The sequence below is a fragment of the Triticum dicoccoides genome, chromosome 6A, assembly GCF_002162155.2.
Source record: "Triticum dicoccoides isolate Atlit2015 ecotype Zavitan chromosome 6A, WEW_v2.0, whole genome shotgun sequence".
NCBI classification, from domain to species: domain Eukaryota; kingdom Viridiplantae; phylum Streptophyta; class Magnoliopsida; order Poales; family Poaceae; genus Triticum; species Triticum dicoccoides.
This window is the reverse complement of record NC_041390.1, coordinates 30300160-30322473: the sequence shown is the minus strand read 5'-3', so window position 1 is coordinate 30322473 and position 22314 is coordinate 30300160. Positions and strand designations below refer to the sequence as shown.

The 22314-nt window shown below is 43.9% G+C and overlaps 2 protein-coding genes across 3 annotated transcripts; one reads left to right on the top strand and one right to left on the bottom strand.

Moving 5' to 3' along the window:
• The first annotated feature begins 13337 nt into the window (after positions 1-13337).
• Positions 13338-17348, top strand: LOC119314266 (probable serine/threonine-protein kinase PIX13). The gene is made up of 6 exons (XM_037589010.1): positions 13338-13716; positions 14359-14738; positions 15355-15490; positions 15677-15813; positions 16008-16131; positions 16675-17348. The coding sequence occupies exons 1-6, from the start codon at positions 13650-13652 to the stop codon at positions 17139-17141; spliced, it is 1311 nt and encodes a 436-aa protein (XP_037444907.1). The 5' UTR covers positions 13338-13649; the 3' UTR covers positions 17142-17348.
• Positions 17349-18216: 868 nt separating this feature from the next.
• On the bottom strand, positions 18217-22314 carry LOC119314265 (putative pentatricopeptide repeat-containing protein At3g25970). 2 transcript variants are annotated; one of them, XM_037589009.1, is made up of 4 exons: positions 20010-22314; positions 18953-19885; positions 18779-18879; positions 18217-18402 (listed from the first exon to the last, which is right to left on the bottom strand). In XM_037589009.1, coding segments are annotated over exons 1-2 (2085 nt in total). In that variant the 5' UTR covers positions 22093-22314; the 3' UTR covers positions 18217-18402; positions 18779-18879; positions 18953-19883. The 2 variants fall into 2 exon arrangements, with proteins under 2 accessions (XP_037444906.1, XP_037444905.1); XM_037589008.1 differs by having other exon boundaries at positions 18953-22314.

The following is a 22314-nucleotide window of genomic DNA, read 5'->3' as shown; positions in this document are numbered from 1 at the left end:
CTCTTGTGTGTTTCCTTCTCTGTATTGGCAATTGATTTAATTGATGGCTCATTTAATAGCATGGTTATTCAGAAAGAAAATGTTAGGAGCTATATTGTGCATGGAAATGGGAAATTATTTAGTATATATTAAGCCCTGTTGCTTGGTCACTTGCGTGATATAATTAAAACCTTGGTTTAATCAGGCGATGCATGAACGCAGATGCATGAAATTATTTAGGAGCTTCTGAATGCATGAACGCAGATGCCGCTGCAGCAGGAACTGTCCTGCTGTCAACACTTCTTTTTCATTTTGGTCTTCTATCTATTCTATACTCCTGATTCATATAGCCTGTATGGGATATATGGCAACACTTTTCTAGAATAGATAGAAGACATATTCAGTACAGGAGGAGTATTTGGCAAAGACAAGTGTTGTCATGTAGCCTGTACTGTATGTGCTGAAAAACCGGCTATGTGGCCTATACGTATGTAGTCTCCATCGATCAGTTGATGCAAACCGAAGAATTTGCAAACACTATGGGAGGGAGTCCTTCTGTGTATTTATGTCAGGTGTATGTTTGGGCCAGCCATCTTATTCAATACAAGGACTTGAGTTGTCTTCACTGATGTAAAAACAAACTAGAATAAATTACTCCAGATGTAACTGATAAGAGAAAAGGTGAAGAAAATCAATTACTTTGATCTTAATTACCAGAACTCCCGTAGTAGTAACACGGACAGGAATGTTTACTTTTGCAGTTGGCCGAGCTGACTTGGCCTAGTTCTGCTAGTTGGTAAATCTCCCAGCTGCGTGCAATGAAGAGAGCAAAAACCACTTGATGGCTGCTTAGCTTTAGCTGTCTTGGTTGGTGATGTTCTACAGTTGAATTGGCAAATGAAGTGCACTTTTTGTATTGTCATTCTTTTATGTCCGGTCGTTTTGTGTAGAAAGTTCTGACCATCACATTAGCCACGATCTCGTTAACTAATTCTTGGTCAGTCACCTCCAATAGCAAAAGTGCAAAAGCAGCAAGAGAGAAAAAGGGACAAGTTGGCATTTATCTGTAATGCGCTGTGAATCAGCAGAGCAGATTCACATTGTTTTCAGGTCAAGTCAACTCATACATGGATATGTACGTAGCAATAGCCTTTGGTAGGCCATCACATGTCCCTACTTAACATGTGCTCAATAATGTAATGTGTGTTTTTCTATATATATACTACTGCTGATGATACTTTTTGTAGTGGTCATATCATATCATATCATATCGTATTGTAGCGGGATCTATGATCAATCAATGTAGCACTTCGCAGATTGATTATCCACTTGTAGATTTGTGTCTTGTGCATCATGCGTGGCTGGAGCCTTAGCTTTAGGAGACTAAGCTACCGATTAGATTAGCTCCTGGCCGGCAGCTTACCTTAATCAGATTAGTCTCAAGCCTTGCAAATTTCTCAGTAGCTTGTTTTTTTGTTTCCCCACAAGGATGCAAAAGTCAAGAGAGAGAAAAAGAGATTCCGGTTTCAGTGCGTGAAGAAACAACTAAGAAATTCAGAAAAAGGCACAGCCTCAATTTTTCCTTTGAGCATGCATGTGTGGTCGCTTTTCCGACTTCCTTCACAAATTAACAGCTACTCCCTCCGTCCCATAATGTAAGACGTTTTTTGACACTACATTGTCACGAGCAAGACCTCATCAACTATTTATTGATCACGCTCGTAAGAGGAAAAGCGCAAAAAGATCAAAATAGTTTAAAAGGGGGGAAATTGGCATTTATCTGGAGTGCGTTGTGCGGTCAGCATGCAAATTGTAGTTGGACCTGCCGGCAGATGCATATGGCTCATTTGTTTCCAGGATATACATGCCTTAATTTGGTAGGCCATCACATTTCCCCACTTAACATGTGCTCAATTGATCGTGCTGGGACTTTAGCTTGCTTGTAGTGGTCATGTCATATCAAATCATTCCATGGCCGGATTTTTCAATGGGACACTTTGCGAATCATTTGCCCACTTGTAGATTTTGCATACATCGTCTTATCCTGGATAGATATGTACGTATGATATAATTATTTAGGGATGTAATCTATTTTTTTATTTTGTTTACTAACAAAAGGGCCCCTGCGTTGCAACGAGAGTGAAAAAAAAAATAATGTCCAATGACCATGACAACATTTTGCTGCATTACCGATAATATTTGACGAACATTTTGTTAGTTTCATTAACATTTTTTAATACATGAAATTTTTCTAAAAAAATCATGAACATTTTTTGGATTCCCAGCATTTGTTTTCAAAATTACGAATATTTTTCGAATATGCGAACATTTTTTAATCCACAAACATGTTACGATTTTCTGAAAAGTTTATTTTAAAATTCTCTTTTTTTTTAATTTTCGAAAAAAATTTGGAGTAAAAAATTATTTAAAGGAGGAAAAACGAAAATGTAAAATAAAAAATAAAAATAAAAATATTAGAAACAGGAAACCCACACAAGGGCCGGCCCAACATTTTTTGATTTCTCAAATATTTTTTTTCAAAATTCCAAACAATTTTATGAATATGCGAACATTTTTAAACAATTACGAACATTTATGAATCCACAAATATTTTATGATTTATAGAAAATTTTATTTTAAATTTCTAATTTTTAAAATTTTGAAACTTTTTTGAAGTACCAAATTATTTAAAGGAGAAAAAATGAAAACAAAATTAAAAAAGAGGCCGCCCGCACATGTGCCAGCTGAAACAGGCGTGTTGCGTCTTCTCCCAGTGAGCAGAGTGCAGTATAGGAGGCCCTTACTCCGTGGGCCGGCCCAGACGCGGGGATTCCCATGTGTGAAACGTTTTTTTTTGGTTACATATAGCTGATATAATATTTTGCAACTTTGAGGGCAATTTAAATTACGTACCGCCGGAAGCACTAATGACTTTAGAGGCGCAGGGATACCCCTCTGTTCAATTAAATAAACTAATTTTCCAGAATTCACTTCATTCTTGAAACTTCGGTTTTGAAATAGTTTGGATTGCTATTCCAAAACTAAAGTTTCAAAAAATGAAGTAGGGTGAGAGGGTACCCTAAAGTTTCAAATTTACATCCCTCCTGTCCTAGGTGCAGCTTGACTTGATCCATGAAGGCTGGCTTTGACTCATGTACATCTGATTTGAATCGGTAAAACTGAGAAAACGATGCATTCATATTAATTCATGCATGTCATATCAATCTATCATGTCTTTTGGCACTTCGGGGTTTGTCTTGTGCTACTCTCGATCTTGTATTCAACTGATGGAAACAAAAGGTCACCAGAGGTTCAGGATATAGGCTATTCTGACCAAAGTGTGAGCTTATTTGAAGTAATCAATGAATCCTTTGTATAGAATCCAAGTGCTTGAGGTGAGTGTGACGTTGATGTCCTCTCATGATTTCACATAGTATACTGAATTGATGTACACATTTGACTATTTCGACCAGCAACACTCAAGTAAAGTACATGAAGGACGGTTCCCCACGAACATGGATGCTTAATTAATTAGTTAAGTCAAAAGTTGTTGCTCATGTAAGCATGAATCCACAACTACATCTACTCCAATCTGGACACATCTGGGAGAAACAGGGCATGGTCCTTTGGTTAACACATAAACATGGCTTCACATTGGTCTGAAACGCAGACCAAAGACCAGACGAAAGCACAGTAGTAGCTACGTTTGGCACTTATATAATGAGTATGTTTTGAAACATTCAAGTCCTGGAGGTGCTCATAACTTTTCAAAAGTTATTCATTTTTCCGGTTCCATTTTTTGAGTGGTGTGAGACAGAGTGCCCGTAGAAATAGAGTGTGGGTACACTCATTTATTATAGTGATTATACATAGATGCCTCTCTTGTTTCTTAAAAAAGATGGCGTTTGTTGGGAAAATTGTGCCATCGGTCTTCGATCTGGACCGCACATTTTGAATCCGATGGTCCTACACACAGACATTCATGCATGCTAGACGGACAAGTATGTAACTTGTAATCTTCACAATAGGTATATGATCACTTGGTTCTGGAATACGTAGAGTTTTAAGTTTATCCTATGTCAAACATCTTTAAATTTGAATTTATATGTTGTATGAATGTGTATTTTATGATGAATCCAATTTGACTAATTTGACATCGTAGGTCTTAGTATATTTTTCTATTTATTTAATCAAATTTAAATTTTAGGTTCAAGATAAATCTAAACCGAATTGTTTTGAAACAGAGTAGTATTATTCAGGGACCCGTATTTATATACTAGCAAAAGTGTCCGTGCATTTCAACTTATGAACAACAAAGAAAACCATAAAATTTATAGCCTCCAAAAATAAAACTAATCAAATTCAGTCGAATTGCACCAATTTGTCGTCTGTTTTACAGATCAATAATTGAGAATACTTTTTTGTGGGGTAATAATTAATAATTAAGAATACTTTTTTGTGGGGTAATAATTAATAATTAAGAATACTTGATGCAAAGAAGGCGAAGAACAAGAGATATCAATTTGTGACCCATGGAAAAATAAATTGATTAGTGAAAGAGATACTAGTTCAAGATTTTTTACTAATACTGTTTTAGTTAGCCCATCATATATTGTTGCATGTCTAACCGATTAATTAGCGCACCTCCTTTAATTGTGAATAATTCTCTTTCCCTCCTTATTTCTCTATGACATTGTGTTTTCTTAATATTCAGGCCATACATCATTTATTTAATCAGTTTTTATAGTTTAGCCTTCATTTATTGATCCTAAGGTGACTTCTTGTACCTACGGAACTCAAATACTTATATAAATTTACAAAATTGTATGTCGAGGTGAGGCTATTTAATAAGACGAACCAACCTTTATCTGAGGCACAACAACATCAGTATGGCAGCGAGCCGAGGTGTCAGAGTAAATGACCACGGGTAGCTTCATCTACTCCCCATGGCGATTCTCGAAGACGAAGAGCGGCCTTCTCAGGGCCGGCTGGTCCAAGCGGCCGGCTGTCAGTGGGCGGCAATTCTCAGAAGTCGGCCATGAGGTTGGCCGACTCCTAGCAGACGGCCTCCAGAGAGGCCGGCTCCTAGAAGGCGCCCCCCCTCCGTCCCCTTGAAGTTTGCCCACATTATGGCGATGAGGTGGGAGTGGCGAGGTGGGCGTGGCAACAGTACAGCTTGACACCCCCGAATCCAGGGTAGAGCGTGGCCATAGTGCAGCGTACTGGGCGGACATCCCCGTCCGGCGCGGCACTGTTGCCATGCAGCCCATGACATCACTCATGGCAGAGAAGGCCACGCTCCCACTACGGGTTGTCGGTACTGCAGGCGGCGTGCCCTACCTGTCCGTGAGAAGCCAGAAGGCGGCGAGCTCCGACCAGTCGGCTCGGGGTAGGGATGGCAATGGGTACCCATTATCCATGTACCCTGCGGGTAAAAACCCTATTAGGGCAAGGGTATGGGACAAAAACTTGCCCATGGGTATATAAATGAGGAAACCTCAATCCCATCGGGTAGAGCGGGTACGAGTATGGAATCATATAACCCATACATGCATACCTATGTACCCTGATAAAATCTAATAAGAACGGACAAATTATCTCTACCCTTTGTTTTGAGTTTGTGAACTTTAAATGTATGACTATGTGCTACTATTTATGACTATGTGTTGATGTTTTGGTGTGTACAAGAAAATGTTGATGTTTATAGAATGTGTTGATGTTTATGATGTGTTGTTTATAAGTATGCATTGATGTTATGATGTGTTGTCCTTTATAAATTGGGTGTGTCTAGGGCACATTTAGATATGCTCTAGTTATTGCACATCTAAGTGAGTGAATCAAGCACAAAGAGGAAAAGAAAAAAGAAAAAGAAAATATCCACACAAATCTCAACGTAAGATTAATGATATAGGACTTAGATGTGCAATACTTATGGCACATCTAGATGTGTTTTAGCAAAACTGTTATAAATTATGATTATATGTTGTTGTTTATGATTATATGTTGCTCAAATTGATGTTATCAAACATGGGTGTTTTGACCCGCGGGTACCCATTTACCCTGTCGGGTGACGGGTATGGGACAAAGTTGTACCCACTGGCGGATATGGGTACGGGTGGTGGGTAAGCTTAAATGTGACGGGTAAGGGTATGGGGTGGCTCCACCCGTACCCAAACCCCGCGGGTGCCATCCCTAGCTTGGGGGGAGGCCGACTCCCAGCAGGCGGCCCTTCCCCTCCCTCAAAGTCTATGCTCCATTAATCAGAAGAGACGGGGAGTGGCTACAGTGAACGCCCGCCAGGCGGCGGTACTGTAGCCACGCCTTCCCCGACAAAGCACACATCATTAGTGGCATTGCCACAGTGCTAAGCAGCCGGCAGGACCCGCAAGCGGCAGGCGCGACCTGTTAGTGAAGTACGAGACAGCCGGCCCGATCACGCCAGGCGGCGGGCCCCAGCGGCCGGCGGAGAAACCGGCGACCATAAACACTGACAGCCGGGTCGTACACCGACAAGTTGAGCGCGCTCTCAGCCAGCCTGTCCGTGTCCGGTCCCGAGCAAATACTACGTCCCCATCGCGGCAAGTCAACGACGACCAAGCTAGCCATAAGCCAAGCCAAACCGTGTTGCCGAATTTGTCTACTCTCTCCCTGAAGAAATATAAGATCATACTATTTCTTTACGGAGGGAGTACATAACTTGCTTGCACCATCACCCCATCACTCACGCACGAGCTTCTGACACTGCATATTGCAAGGACCATAAAGCCAGCCAGGGAATCGTCAGCTTCGAGCGTTTTTTTCTTCTTCCTTTTTTTGACAACTCCTTCCGCGACCCACCCGGTTGAGCCCAACTCAGCTACCACCTGTTTTTTCTAATTGCCATTAAACATAAATTTACAATTGCCATGATCTAAATTACGAAAATTGGCGTTGCTATACTTAAATACAACTGCCATTTCTCTAATTTATAAACTTGCAATGATATAATAAAAATAAATGTGTCTTGTTATCTAAAAATAAAATTTCCACGCCCTGATTTGTAAACAAACTGGAATGGTCCGATTGCAACTTTAAAAGGAAATAAATATTTGTCTAGCTCATGGAAAAAATATAAAAAAATAGGTTGCTTAACATGGCATGTACAAAAAAAAAACAATTTCTCTAACACATCACGGCAAATTTATAAAACTTCAGTAGTGTTCACATTGCAAAAATAAGTTTGTGCTTGTGAGAAGGCAGAAATTCGCCATGTCGATAAATCTCATAGTGTATAAAAAAGAATTTACCATGGTATGTACAATAAATCTGCCATGGTAATTCCAAGAAAATTTCCCATGGTTAAAAAACAAGAAATATAATTGTAGGACAAGAAAAATTGTCATGGCCTGATTAATAATAATCAGACACTGTCAAAATCATTTCACTACCTACCTTATACCATTCAAAAGAAAAAAAGGAAAACTCACTCACTGCCTACCTAGTTGCTCACTAATATATCAGACACTGACGTCTTTTCTTTTAGATACGTAGATAATGTTGAGTGAAGGAGGCGAGAAAGAAAACCTATTACTGTAAACCCTTCTGTATATATCAGTGGCAAACAAGAAAAAAAACACGTATGCATGCCTTGTTTCTGTCCGACTCCCGGCTTGGACATATATGGTGATGGTCACCGAAACACACTGAATAATTAGTAGTGCTATTTTTGTTTGTTGGTACGTCGCTCTTTAGGTACAATTTCCTGCAATTTTCTCATGTTCTCTCTGAATGTTACTATTAGCCTTCTTTCCCTGCTGGATTCATTCTTCAGGCACCTTAATCAAATCATAGCTAGTCTTGCAAGCTCACCGGCCGCATAATAAATCTAATGCAAATATGTATGTGTGCATCGTACTTACCTCCTTTTCAAAAAAAAAAAGAGAGAGTATAAACTGATGTGCATAATCAGTCTAGTCTTCGTTGGCCAAAGAGCAGCTGACGTCACCCCCTGCTAGCTTAATTGCCATCGTTTCAGCCTTGCAAAAGGAGAGAGGAGCTGTGGTTCCAGCCAGTGCCCTGAGGAAGCAACCAAGAAAACTCAGAAGAAGAAGAAAAAAAAAGCACAACTTTAAGAGCGTGCACGGTCGATTTTCTGGCTTTCTTCAGAGATTAACTATCATCATTTCTTGCCGCGACCCGGTTGATTAATTAACCTCTTGGTCAGTCGCTCGGGATAGCGAAAACGCGAAAAAGGGGGTAAAAATAAAGTGAAAAAAGGCAGAGATTGGCATTTATTTGTATCCTGTTATGCGTTGCGCGAGCAGCTGATTGCGGTTGGACCTGCTGGCAGATGCACATATGGCTCATTTGTTTTCAGTGTTTTCAAGTCTAGTCAACTCATACTACATGGACATATATACTAGGATAAGTTTAGCAATAATAGATGGCTAGCATGCCTCAATTTGGTAGGCCATCACATTTCTCCACTTAACATGTGCTCTGTTGATAATGCGTGCTACCTTAGCTTGTTTTTAGCTAGCTAGTGGTCATATCATATATATATCTATATCATAGCCAGATATATTGATGTCGCGCACTTTACGAATTAATTGTCCACTTGTGAGATTTTGCGTTGGTCTTGTGTGTCCTACATAGATACGGCGCATATATGCACGATGTAATTATTATCTAGAAATGCATTTGATTATCGATATCTTGATTAAGCAACATCAGAAATGATCCAACTTGTTCCTACGACCAAGTTGCCCAATCGCTTATAGTCGCAGTAAAGGCCGGTACAGCTTGACTTGATCCACAAGGCTTAGCTTTGACTTGTGTACATCTGAGATTTGAACCAGTAATCCTGAGAAAACATATGCATTCATATTCGTTCAACAGCATGGTCGTGTGGATCAGTGGATGGATCCATCATGCCTTTTGGCACTTTGGGGTTTTGTCTTGCATAAAAAAGTCACATGGTTGAGGAGCTGGCTATTTGTCCGACCAAAGTGTGTTTTTGTTTGTTTAACATCACTGATTAAGACAGTACAATTGAATGGATTTTACGTATAGAATCAAAATGTTTGAGGTAAGCCCTTGAGGGAAATAATGTATATATTTGAATATTTCAACCAGCTCTCAGGTTACACCCATGAAGGACAATTCGATTCCCCGCAAACAAGGATGCTTAATTAATTAGTAAAGTCAAAAGATGCTGCTCATGTAAGCACAAATCCACAGCTACATCTAGCTAGCTTCTTCTATAGCACATATATGTGTGAACATATCTGGGAGAAACAAGACATGGGCCTCTGGTTAACACGTGGTTTTACATTGGTCTAAACCCAGACCAAAGACCAGACGAAAGCACAGTAGCTAAGCCTAACACTTGATGAGCTCGTTCGGGGTACGGATATGAAGATCATTGGCGGTCGCAGTGGCGGGAAGGGAGGGGGTGGCAAATCTTGGTCTAGGCTTTTCTTTCAGATGGGTAGATGCTGATGAGTGAAGAGCTACTCCCTCAATTCCACTAATTCTTGTCGTAATTTTAGCTCAAATTTAAACTATAAACACGACAAGGGAGCATTAAATATATCCTTAGCCAAAGAAAACAAAAACAAACTTCTACATAGTACTCCCTCCCTTCGGAATTACTCGTCCAAGAAATGAATGTATCTAAATGTATTTTACTTGTAGATACATCCATTTTTATAACAAGTAATTCCGAACGGAGGGAGTATATGCATTACATTTGCCAGTAGTACATGACAACATAAAATTGGTGCGATGTATATTGTTCCGACTCGTACATTACGTTACTAGGCGACAAGCCTGGTAAGCTATCCAAACAACCATTCGGGCTTGGCTCGACATACTCAATATGATCATGATGGTCAACGAAATACACTTACACTGAATAATTAACTGCTCTTGTTGGTACGTCGCTCTCCTCCCCTAGTTAAGTAAATTTCCTGCAATTTCGTCTCCTGCTCTCTGAATCCTTCCTTCTCACCTGTATTCATTCTTCAGGTATGTATCTTAACCATAGCCAGTCTTGCAAGTTTGCCGGCCGCCTGATAATTTACTATCAATCTCATACTCATTCTGGTCTTCGTTGGACAAAGCGAGCAGCAGACATCACACCCGGTCGCATGAACGTCACCTGTTTAGCCCAATTGGCATCGTTTCCAGCCTTGCAAAAGGAGAGAAGAGTCGTGATTCCAGACAGTCCCTGAGGAAGCAACCAAGAAAACTCAGAAGATAAAAAGGCACACTTCTCCTTTGATTTGAGAGTGCGCATGCATGGTCGCTTTTCTGACTTTCTTCACAAACTAACCATCATTTCTTGCCACGAGCAAGCACTGGTTAATTGATTGTTGGCCACACTCGCAATAGCGAAAGTGCGAAAAGGGCGAAAGACAAAGAAAAGGGGAAAGTTGGCATTTATCCGTAATGCGCCGTGCGATCAGCGGATTGTCGCTGGAGCTCGTTGTTTTCAGTGTTTTCAGGGTCTAGTCAACTCACACTCGCCCTACATGGATAAATAAATGGCTAGCAGCATCCCTTAATCTGGTAGGCCATCGCGTTTCCCCACTTAACATGTGCTCAATTCATAATGCACGCATGCGTGCGTGCTGCTAACTTTAGCTTGTTTTTAGTGCTCATACTCATATCGGTTGGGCACTTTGTCAACCGATGATTGTCCACTTGTAGATTTTGCATGGCCTTGCCCTACAAAGATACGGCGTCTGCATGATGCAATTATTGTCAAAGGGATGCAGTTCATTCTCAAGATTTTAATAATTAAGCCAAGGCAGAAATGATCGGAATTGTTCGTACGACCGAGTTGGCCGATCGATCATGGTCACAGTAAGGTGCAGCTTGATCCACGGAGGCTATATTAGCTTTGACTCTTGTGTGCGTATGAGATTTGAACCAGTAAACCTGAGAAAAGAATGCACTCATATTCGTTCAACGGCATGGTCATGTGGATGGATCATGACTTTTGGCACCTTGGGGTTTGTCTTGCATAAAAGGTCGTAATGTTGAGGAGCTGGCCATCTATCTGACCAAAGTGTGTAAGTGTGCGCCGTGTGCGTCTGTGTTTTTGTTAGTTCAAATGTACTGATAAAGACAGTACAAACTAATGGGTTTCATGTATATATATAATCAAAATGTTTGAGGCGAGAGACGTGTATATGCATGGTGATGTCCTCTCGTAATCTCGCATATATACCCCATGGTATGGATTGAATTAGTGTATCTGACTATTTCAACCAGCTCTCAGGTTAGACCAAACAAGGATACTTAATTAATTAGTTAAGTCAAAAGTTGCTGCTCATGTAAGCACAAATCCACAACTACATCTAGCAGTTTGTTTTATAGCACATATATGTATATATGTGTATGTGAACATATCTGGGAGAAACAAGAAATGGTCCTCTGGTTAACACGTAAACATGGTTTTAGATTGGTCTAAAACCAGGCCAAAGACCATAAGAAAGCACAATAGTTAAGTTTGACATTTGATGAGCTCGTTGGGGCTATGGATGCGATGATCATTGACCACCATGGTGGCAGGAAGGAAGAGGGTGACGGATTTAGCGCTGGTCTTTTCAGGTTCGACGAGTCCATGGACTTGCTGCTGGCATTGATGTTTCCTCGTCAACTTCTTCCTCTGCATCGACCTTTACCGCCGGAGGAATGGATCCACACAAAGCATTGTCTCCGGCAAGCGATTTGAGCGGTTAGGACCGAACATGGCCTCGGGTGGATATGCTAGCAATCTACGATGCCCCTGTGTCCATAGCATCAAGCGGTGATGGCTGCAGGGCGCGGTGGCCATCCCTGCCTCGGGCAACGGTGTTGGCTGCATTAAGCGGTTGCGGCTGGATTAGCGGGTGATGTGACCTCGGATCAGCGGCGGCAGCATGGAGGGCCTGGTGGATGGGTCGGCGGCATGTGTGGTCTAGCCTTCAGTCAGATCTTATCTGCAAGGTGCGGCCTGCTTGCTGCCTGGCGGCACAGATCAATGGCAGCCTGGGGACATGATGCTAGATGGAGGTTCGTCGAGCAGATCGGGTGAAAACCTTGCTCTCGGCTAATTGCCAAGGCCAGCGATGGCAGCACTCTTTTGTATCATTTCCTTGTTGAAGGGATGCCATGGAGAAGCTCCAGACCTCTATCTGCTACCTCCGGGGGAAACCCTAGATCAGTCGATTGGATGACGGTGGCGCTCTTGTGTCACCCCCTCCCTTTGAGGGCGTCATTCTTGGAGGGGTGCATAGACTCGAGGGACCAGTGGACGGTTTCTGCGGTGGACCGGCAGTACCTGTGACGCATGGACCACGTGGAGTCTCGGTGGCATGGAGCTGCAGGTCTGCGACGGATGCGTGATGGTGGACGTGCATAGGGTGGTGGTGTTGTCTAGCGCCGTGTTGGCGTCGACGACAGTCCTGGCAAGGTGGATGCGTCAGTACCTGCTCTGAAGATGGATCGGTGGAAGATGGTGGCGATGGCCTCTACAACGCGCGCACGTGGTGCTCGCTGAGAGTGCATTGGACCGGTGTGTGGGCCAAACCCGACAATTTGTCTTGGTTGGAGCCTTCTGCTTTAGATGTTGTGCCTAATTTGGTGTGAAGTCTGGGTACGCGACTCCGACAATCTGCACCCCTTTTATCAAAGTGGATAGGAGTAGCGAGAGAAGTCGTCAAAATGGTGGCTTCAGACATATTGATGTGTTACTTTATAAGATCTTGATGAATAATTAATAAAACAGCTACATGCATCGCCCCGATGCAGAGGCTGGAGGTCATCCTCATTTGAAAAAAAAAGTAGTTGCTCCTGTAAGCGCGCACAAGTTCATATGCTAGCATATAGATGGAATCATGTGAACACATCTGGGAGAATTAAAGTCGTGGCCCTCTCTGGTTTACACGTATAAACATGGTTTTAGATGGGTCTAAACCAGATCAAAGACCAGCTGAAAGCACAGTGGCTAAGTTTGACACTTAAGAGAGCATGCTTTGACACATTCTAGCTGGCGCCATCAATGATAACTCTGGTGCCACTATTGTCAACCTCCCAGGATCTCATGCACCAGTCAAGTCTCATATTCCTCGTCTGCTTTTGGAACAAGATGAAGAAAAGGACATGAAAGGACAGCCAAACTAATTAGCCATCCATCGCTTGTGTGGTACTCCCTCCGTTCCGAATTACTTGTTCCAAGACAAGTAATTCGGAACGGAGGGAAACCCTAGCTGGATAGCTCTGCTTGGTCAAACCAACTGAAAGAGGACTTGGCCTTTCCGGGCAATATACTATGAAGAAATGGGAGTTTGAGCTGAAAGGGAGAGGTGGTGGAGTGCGGCCCGGGGCAGGCGAGGCGGGGGCCGGCCGGCCACGCCCACACGGAGACGGAGGAACAAACAAAGCCGGAGACTTTCTCGCTTCAGTTTGCAGCAGCGTCCTCTCCTTCGTCCGTCCGTCCCCCCTCGCAAGCACTCCAGTCTCCGCTTACTTATCACGGCCCCCCCTTGACTTCCCCTCCCCTCTCCCCTCCATTCCATACTCCTCGTCTTCTTTCCTCTTCCGCTTCCCCGGTTCCCCTTGTCTCCTCCTCCGCAAGCAACCCTCTTGCGTCGTTTCTGCTGGTCGGCTCCGGCGGGGGGGAGGAGGGTGCGCGGTGTGAGATGGGGAACATCTGCGGCGGCGCGGGGAAGGCCGATGTGGCGGCGGACTACCGGCCGTCCAGCCCAGGTGAGGACGAATCTGCTTCTCCAGGAAGCTGATTCGGGATCCCCCTTTTCTCTTTCTGCTGACGTTCTTCTTCTTACGATCTTGTCGATCCCTGGATCCCGCGAGCTCCCGGCGGGGGTTTTCTTGGTTCCTGCTCGGACGGCTCTTGTCTCGGCGAAGACTCTGTTTTGGTTTAGTCCGATTCTTGGTTCCCTGAAGAGCTCAAGGTTGCGCTGTTTCTTTCATGTCCGTCCGTCAGTCGGCCAGTCGTCTGTCGAGTTGTTCAAGGGTTGGTGGAAGTGAATCAGGACAGGCCGTTTGATTTCTTGCTGTTCTTAGATTTCCCCTGTTCTTCGTAGGAGCAGTCGATAGAGATCAGGGATGGGAATTGACTGAATCAATATCATGCTACAACCGTAGTTTTCCAATTCCCACGCTACGCTTTAGTCTTCCAAACTTTAATTTACGAGTGGAGTATTTTGTCAGTAAAAGAGAGAGTAGATTTCCCCGCTTCATGAATCATACAGGGTAAACTGAAGCAACCTATGTTACTGATGCAATCCAAACTGTTTGCTCGGAAGGGGAACTTCTCCATGTTCTCTGTAAAATTTCTCCAACAATCAAATTCAGTATGTTAAAAACGTGTTGCTTATTGTGTAACAGGAACATCCAACTACAAGACGAGCGGCAGCGTCACCACCAGCAACAGCACCACGGGGAAGCTCTCCTCGGGGGGCAGCAGCACCTTCATGGCCTCCGCGGGCAGCGGCGGCACCAGCGGGGGCTTCGACGAGGCCGCGGCGGGCTTCCTCGAGGGCCAGATCCTGGAGGCGCCCAACCTCCGCACCTTCACCTTCCTCGAGCTCAAGACGGCCACCAAGAACTTCAGGCCCGACAGCGTCCTCGGGGAGGGAGGGTTCGGGAGGGTGTACAAGGGGTGGGTGGACGAGAAGACGATGAACCCCACCAAGAGCGGCACCGGCATGGTCGTCGCCGTCAAGAAGCTCAACTCGGAGAGCATGCAGGGGTATGAGGAATGGCAGGTAAATAAATCTTGAAATTTGAGATTCCAACTAGATGAGTGGTATGAGCATTGGAATTTGGGGGTTTGACTTCGTCTTGTTTGCTCTTGATGGTAACTTCGATTCAGCTTCGGCACATGTGGAACAACTGCTATGAGTTTACTTTTGTAGTTTTAGCTGAGTTTACAGTCCACTTCCTGCACAGACACCATTAGTGGTCAGGTCTAAACAAATCACAACAATTTTAAAGATTCTCCTGGTCGTTACATGCTTACAGTTATGGTTCCGTGTGCTTTGTTTAACTTCTGATGTCCTGGCTGCTAGGCCTATTATATCGTAATGGAGCTGCGCTGTCTGGGCAGTGCCATTTGACTAATAATGCTAACCAGAGCCATTTTGTTTGAAAGTGGTATGATAAGCCGTTCACAACTGCTGACCAGGAACACCCAATAACCCACATGTTTATCACAATGTAGTCGCTTCTATTTTTGTTTGGTCAGCTCTGGTACATATAAAATGCTGCTATTAGGCTGGCAGACGTGACTCGGTGCTCCCAGTTTAGTCTAACAGAATCATTGTTTCCAAAGGTTGCCGCGGCTGCTGTATCTGATGATCATTTCTGATTGTCAATTTGCAGTCAGAGATAAACTTTCTGGGAAGGCTCTCGCACCCAAACCTCGTCAAGCTGTTGGGGTACTGCTGGGAAGACAAGGAACTGCTGCTTGTCTACGAGTTCATGGCCAAAGGGAGCTTGGAAAACCATCTTTTCAGAAGTGAGTTATTACTGCAAATATAAAAAATTCATCCTTTCTTCTAGGCATTTTACTTACAAAATAGGTCATGACATTGCTCCAGCTCACTGTGTTATTTCTTCTCTGCAATTATGTAAAGTGTTTGCAATTCTTGAGCAACCAGTTTACTTAAAAATACTGATATGGGAACCTATTGCATTTCTGTAGAAGGATGTGCTCCACTGTCATGGGAGCTGAGGCTGAAGATAGCCATTGGCGCTGCTCGAGGACTTGCATTCTTGCATGCATCAGAGAAGCAAGTTATCTACAGGGACTTCAAGGCTTCCAATATTCTTCTAGATGCAGTAAGTGTTGTACGAAGTACTCCCTCCGTTCCAAATTACTCGTCCCAGAAATGGATGTATCTAGAACTAAAATACATCTAGATACATCCATACTTGCGACAAGTAATTTGGAACGGAGGGAGTACTGTGCAATGTACATTTTACCTGTTGTCTATATATCAATGTCAAATGCTGACTGCATTTTTTTTTTGCAGAGTTATAATGCGAAGCTCTCCGACTTTGGGCTTGCTAAGCTTGGACCAACGGGTAGCAACTCTCATATCACGACCAGGGTGATGGGCACCTACGGATATGCGGCTCCAGAATACGTGGCCACCGGTATGTGTCCTTATGCCTGCTAACCACAGATATATATGATCAGATAATAATACTGCCTGCAATCGATGTGGCAGCCAGTTGTACAAACTGAAACATAAACATATGGCAGATAGGTTTAGTATCCCCATATAGCCAATGAATTCCTACCTTGGATCTTTCCAAATTTAGAGTTGTACACCAAATAGATTTGTCAATGATTCATGACTCATGAGCCATGACAATTGCTCATATCAACTGGACAGTTTTATAAATTAAATTAATCCCTCTGCTACCAATACCTTTTATGTCAAGTGGGCATTCCTCTGCTGCCACCATCCACGAAAAGACCATAAACTCGCTCATACCATGCGTTCACTATTTCCAGTTAGTTTTCATCCCATATCAGATTCTGAATTCATATGCCTGAGTAAATACCTTCTCAAGTTGTCGGTAGCTCCATTCATCCAGTCATCCATACAAACTTCAGAATTTAAAGTTGCTATCTATGGTTGCTTTCTTAGCTGTTGATTGCTTTTCTCACCACATGCTCTGAACCATGTCCAGGCCATTTGTATGTCAAGAGCGATGTTTACGGTTTCGGAGTTGTGATGCTGGAGATGCTGTCCGGCAAGCGAGCGCTGGACCCCAACCGTCCCAATGGGCAACAGAGCCTGGTTGACTGGGCGAAGCCCTACTTGGCTGACCGGAGAAAGCTCGCCCGCCTTATGGACCCTCAGTTTGAGGGCCAGTACAACTCCAAACAGTCCCACCAGGCGGCGCAGCTGACACTCAACTGCCTTGCCGGTGAGCCCAGGAGCAGGCCGTCGATGAAGGAGGTCCTCGAGACGCTTGAGCAGATCGAGGCACTGAAGAGCCGGACAAGGGAGGCAAGAGGAGGGAGCGGGACGTCGTCTAGGGACCGTGCCCACGGCCGCTCTGCTGCAGTGCACCAGCGGTCATCTCCACGCGGCAACGGTGATGGGCGCCGTGGCTCGAGGCCCACCAATGGCCACGCCACGAAGGCACGGTGATCCCCAACCAACGGCTGTCAGATGATGACATTCTTTCTCTTCCTGTACATACATGGCCTAATTAAATTAATTTTTGTCTGATGTTGGTGTTGAGCTTGTGTCGGATCACGGTGAGTGTAAAATACAGCAAGAAAGAAAATCAGAGATATCATGTAATTGTATATTGTGAACACCTAGAAATGGCAGAGGCAATAATTCTTCGGTGTTCTTGCGCCGCAGCGCCACTATGAGCTTGGCACTTTGTTGGACAGTACAGTAGATACCATGATTTATTTTTTGGAGCTGAGCTTTGCGACGTAAATCGTATGGTTGTCAGTACATTCTGGGGATGAATTGGCATTTTCATTTGTTTGTGAATCTCTGATGGGTATAATATAAATTCAGTATGGAGAATTGGCCAAATGAATCCAGTGTGCAGAATCTGTTCGTCGACGACATGACATGATGACATTGTCTGAAATGGCAACTGAATTGGCATGGCATTGCTGGTAGTCTTCAGTTGACTGACCATTTTTTGGTGACTTGACTTGTTCCAAGTTGCAGTAGCTGAAGTTGCGTACGAATTATCAGTGTGAATGATGTGATTGTGCCAACCAGTTGTGAACCCTATTAAAAGTGGGCCGGCAATGTTGATTTCACAAGTCAAAGCAAATCAACAAGCCTAGATTCTCTTGTCTCCAACCAACCAACCAACCAAAAGAAAGGAAAATGAATACTATGTTTTTCTACTGCTGGAGTATCGTTGGAAGAATTGACTTCAGATCTCAGTCATTTCGCCGTTATCAATTGATTTATATTCCCTCTGTAAACTAATATAAGAGTGTTTAGCTCACTACTTTAGTATTCTAAACACTCTTATATTAGTTTACGGAGGGAGTAATAGTCAACAATGTTAAATGGCCCTCACTAGCCTGAAGTTTGAGCTGGTTTATTCTTGTTTATTTTACATGAAAGAATACCACTTGTGATTCATATTTCTGTTTTTTTTTTTTTGCATTGTGGGATTCATCCTTGTATTGAATAAAGATTACTGCCCCAAACACCTGTCATAGACACAGAGGACTCCCTGCCATTATGTATTCATGTTTGCAAATTCTTCAGTCACAGATACTCTGCATGCAGCGTACACAAGCTCAGCTAAATACAGAGTACATAAACTTTTCTTTGCCAAAACTGTCAAAATATTGAACTTCATTTCATGGTGCGGCAGCAAAATTGCATTCAAAAGCTCCAAACAGCAGGAGGGAGGCTTCCCTTCCACCTGATCAAATCAAGATTTTAGTCGTATCAGATAAACGATCATGTGCCATGGTTTAGCATATCAAGATTTTTTTTTTCCATTACCATGCGCAGTACAGCTGCTGACCTCTATGGTCAAAATACAGTAGAGAGCGAAGATACAGTCTCAGTTAACATGCAATATTTTGCTTGGCACATTACCATTCTTTCAAACTGATGTAATTAATATATATACCCAATCAAGCTAATCGGCTAAAGATTCTCACTTACATTAATGCGGCAAATCAAAAGAACAAACCAATAAGAAGTGTGATATTGGCAGATGGAGGGAATAATAAGATTTGAAGTTTTCAATTGATAAAAACAAGATTGGAAGCACATCATGGTAGCAGTAATACCTAGAATGAAGTTTCTAGTTTACATAATGATCTTCCAGCTAGCATTGTCTCTCTCACTCTGCTATTCTTGTCTGCACTTCTTGTTACTTGTTTAATGGTCACTTTAAGCAGAAGATGTCAGAAATTTACAGAAATCAGGAATATGAAAAAAATCAGGAAGCAACAGAAACCAACCTGCTAAGTGTGTACTGAGAAATAAGATCTGTGTATAAGCCGCAAGTTCCTCATCACTGCTAATCCCTATTATGGCTGGTTGTCCATATCCTCACGATTCCATCAGATTATCAGAAGATGCACTGGCTTCTATGTTGGCAGGTTTTGCTTTTGCAGGAAAGCATCAACTGCATCCTATTTACTTTTTAGCGGATAGTCAGATATCAGTGCAAGAGAAAGACACATGATATCTTCTCTCCACTCCAAGCAGTTACATTGGAGCATTAAGCACATTCTAGCTCAAACTTTGACATAATTAATAAACTGGAACATTTACTGATTAACATCCCACTTCCCGAGAAAAGCCAATGAAGCTGCTCATGGTCATGAACTAGTCAATGGAGAAGCAGGAATCCAAATGTTAGAATACAATCAGCAGGTCATTCTTACTTCTTATCATGGTTTGTATCATAGTGATCTTTCCAGTTTGCAACTACTCAATATGTTTAAGGTCAGAGATCTGTAGGATCATTTGCTTATAAAGGAAGTCCCCGCTTTAGGGGAAGTACAATAACAGACTAGAACTATTTTTTTGTTTGGAATAGACTGGAACATTGGCAGGGAGACATTGACTTCACTACAATTGACATTTATTTAGAAAAATCCATTTGTAGAATGGATAGTACCACCAATGGAAAGGCCGGGGTTTCAAGAGTTGTTCAATAGAGAAGATATAAGTATAAACAAATCATATCCAATGAAAAATTACAACTGAATTTTAACATGAATTTTCCAAAGCACACAAAACAGATGACCTTTCATATATTGACACAGCGGTCTTCACTGCCACTAGCAATCAGAGCAGATGAATGTGCATCCACAGAATATACAAGAGAAGTGTGCTCAATCATCTCCAACAGGGGCTGGCTGGTTAATGCCCATAATTTGATAGTTCTGTGGCCAACCAAAATATCATGTGTGTGAATAAACTGACGGCGGTTATAAACTCGAAGAGCAGAATTGCGGCAAATAAATGTAAAATGATAATGATAAAAATATTAAGAGGCAAATTGCTCACAGCAGTCGATGGCTCCAGTTGTTTCTTGATGCACAGGCTGCACAGGAAAATTGTGAAGCAACAAACTCAACATCTCATATATTTCATCCATCCTTGGGTGCGATCCATCCTCTGCATTGAAAGAGTGCACCTCATTCTTCACCTCGATCCAGCTCCAACCAGGGACTTTGCTTAATCCTTTATTCTTCATTTCCTTCTGCACGATTGCTCTATCACTCCACATCCCAAGACCAGAATACATGCTGGAGAGGAGAACATAGGTGGAGTGCTGTCTAGGTTCTGCCTCCAATAGATGGCTGGCCACATCACTCGCTAGTTCCATATCCCCATGGATTCTGCAAGCACCTAATAGGGTCATCCACACCATGGCGTCTGGTTCAAATGGCATAGAGTCAATAAGCTCTCTTGCTTTGTCAAGCTGCCCAGCCCTCCCATACAGATCAATGCCGCATGCATAATGCTCCATCCGAAGAGGAATTCCATACCTATTTTCCATCGTATTGAGGATTTCTGAACCTTCATCCACAAGACCAGCATGACTGCAGGCAGTAATCAGGCCAACAAATGTAATATGATCCAAAGGAACCTTAAGCTCCAGCATCTGATTGAAGAGGCTGCGCACGGCCTGGGCCTGTCCATGCTGCGCATAACCAAACATCATAGAGTTCCATGGCACCGAGCTACTCTTGTCTGCCTCCTCAAAAGACTTCATTGCATCATCAAGAACACCACTCTTAGAATACATGAAGATCAGCGAGCTGGAAACAAAATTGTTGGAGGCAAAACCAGAATGGGTGACTAAACCGTGTATTTGTCTACCTAGCCTAAGTAAAGCAAGGTCTGAGCATGAACGCAGGGCAGCAGAGAATGCATACTCGTCAGTTCTAATATTTTCTGACTGCACACATCTGAAGAATCTCAAGGCATCAGCGCTCAAGCCGTGCTGCGAATACCCAGTTAACATAGAATTCCAGGAGACGGTGTCCTTGAGCAGCAAGGAATCAAAGCACTTATATGCATCTTCCATCATGCAGTTCTCACTAAATCTAGTGTACATGGCAATTAGAGCATTGCAAACATGCGTAACTCCTTCAAAGCCATTCTTGATCACCAGACCATGAATTACTGTCCCTCCCTGATCACGATGCTCCGCGCACGCACTTATGATACTTGTGAAACTATGCATGTCAGGCTGTACTCCACCCGCTCGCATCATGTTAGCAAAGAATCCCATCGCCTCATGCTCCATCCCATGGGAAGCGTAAGCTCCAAGCATTGCGTTCCATGAGATCAAATCCCTTCTGTTCCCAATTTCATCAAAGATCCTTCTAGAATTTGCCAGGGCCCCACATTGTGAGTAGGCAGTGATTGCTGCATTCAACACTATCAAACCCAATGCCGATCCATATTTGACAATCTTCCCATGCAGCTGATGCATCAAGAAATGACTGGAGTCATCGACCGCTGTGAGCAACGCCGCGAATGTTGCCTCATCAGGAAGCAACCCCTCCCTCTCCATCTCAACAAACAGCCGAACTGCTGGAGCAACCTTCCCAGACTCCACATAACCAGCAACGAGGGCGTTCCAAGAAACAGTGTTCCGCTCCGGCATTCCATCGAACACCCGACGAGCATCCCTCTTGCGGCCACATTTGGCATACATGTGAAGCAATGCGGTCGCAGCGAAGACATTGTCGGCCAGGATAGCTTTGACGATGAGCGAGTGCAGCTGGGCGCCGAGAGCAGGGCAGCCCACGGCAGCAGCGGAGCGGAGAGTGGGGCCGAGGGCGAAGGTGTTGGCGGCGAGTCCCTGCTCGTGCATGGCTTGGAAGATGCGGTATGCGGCGGAATGCGCGCCGGCGGAGACGTGCGCGGTGAGGAGGGAGTTCCAGGAGGCGGCGTCCGGGCGGGGTATTTGGTCGAACACCTGGCGCGCGGCGACGAGGCCGAGCGGGGAGAGGGAGTATGCGGTGAGGAGCTGGTTCCAGGGCGTGGGGGAAGTGACGCCTGACTTGAGCAGCGTGGCGTGGGATTTAGCGGCAACGGCGGCGGCGATGGTGAGAGGGTAGCGGCGCGCGGGCATTTCTTCTCTACCTCCCACCGCACGCAGCTGACGGTGCCGCCTCCGTCGTCAGGCGACAGGGCACGACACCGCGCGGCCCGTCGTCCATGCGAGCGCCGCACGGTGGATAGGAGCGGGCGGAGCAAGTCGCCGGGAGGGAGGATAGAAGCGGACGGAGGAGCAAGGGACGCCGGCGGTGTGGAAGAGAGCAGACGTGTAGCCTGGGCCGCCGTTGAGAGGGCC

Bases quoted from the DNA above. Each gene is read 5' to 3' on its own strand.
- LOC119314266 (XM_037589010.1), top strand. From the start codon at position 13,650: ATGGGGAACATCTGCGGCGGCGCGGGGAAGGCCGATGTGGCGGCGGAC. The intron at 14,739-15,354 runs GTAAATAAATCT...GTCAATTTGCAG, and splicing joins AGGGGTATGAGGAATGGCAG to TCAGAGATAAACTTTCTGGG. The intron at 15,814-16,007 runs GTAAGTGTTGTA...TTTTTTTTGCAG, and splicing joins CCAATATTCTTCTAGATGCA to AGTTATAATGCGAAGCTCTC.
- LOC119314265 (XM_037589008.1), bottom strand. From the start codon at position 22,092: ATGCCCGCGCGCCGCTACCCTCTCACCATCGCCGCCGCCGTTGCCGCT.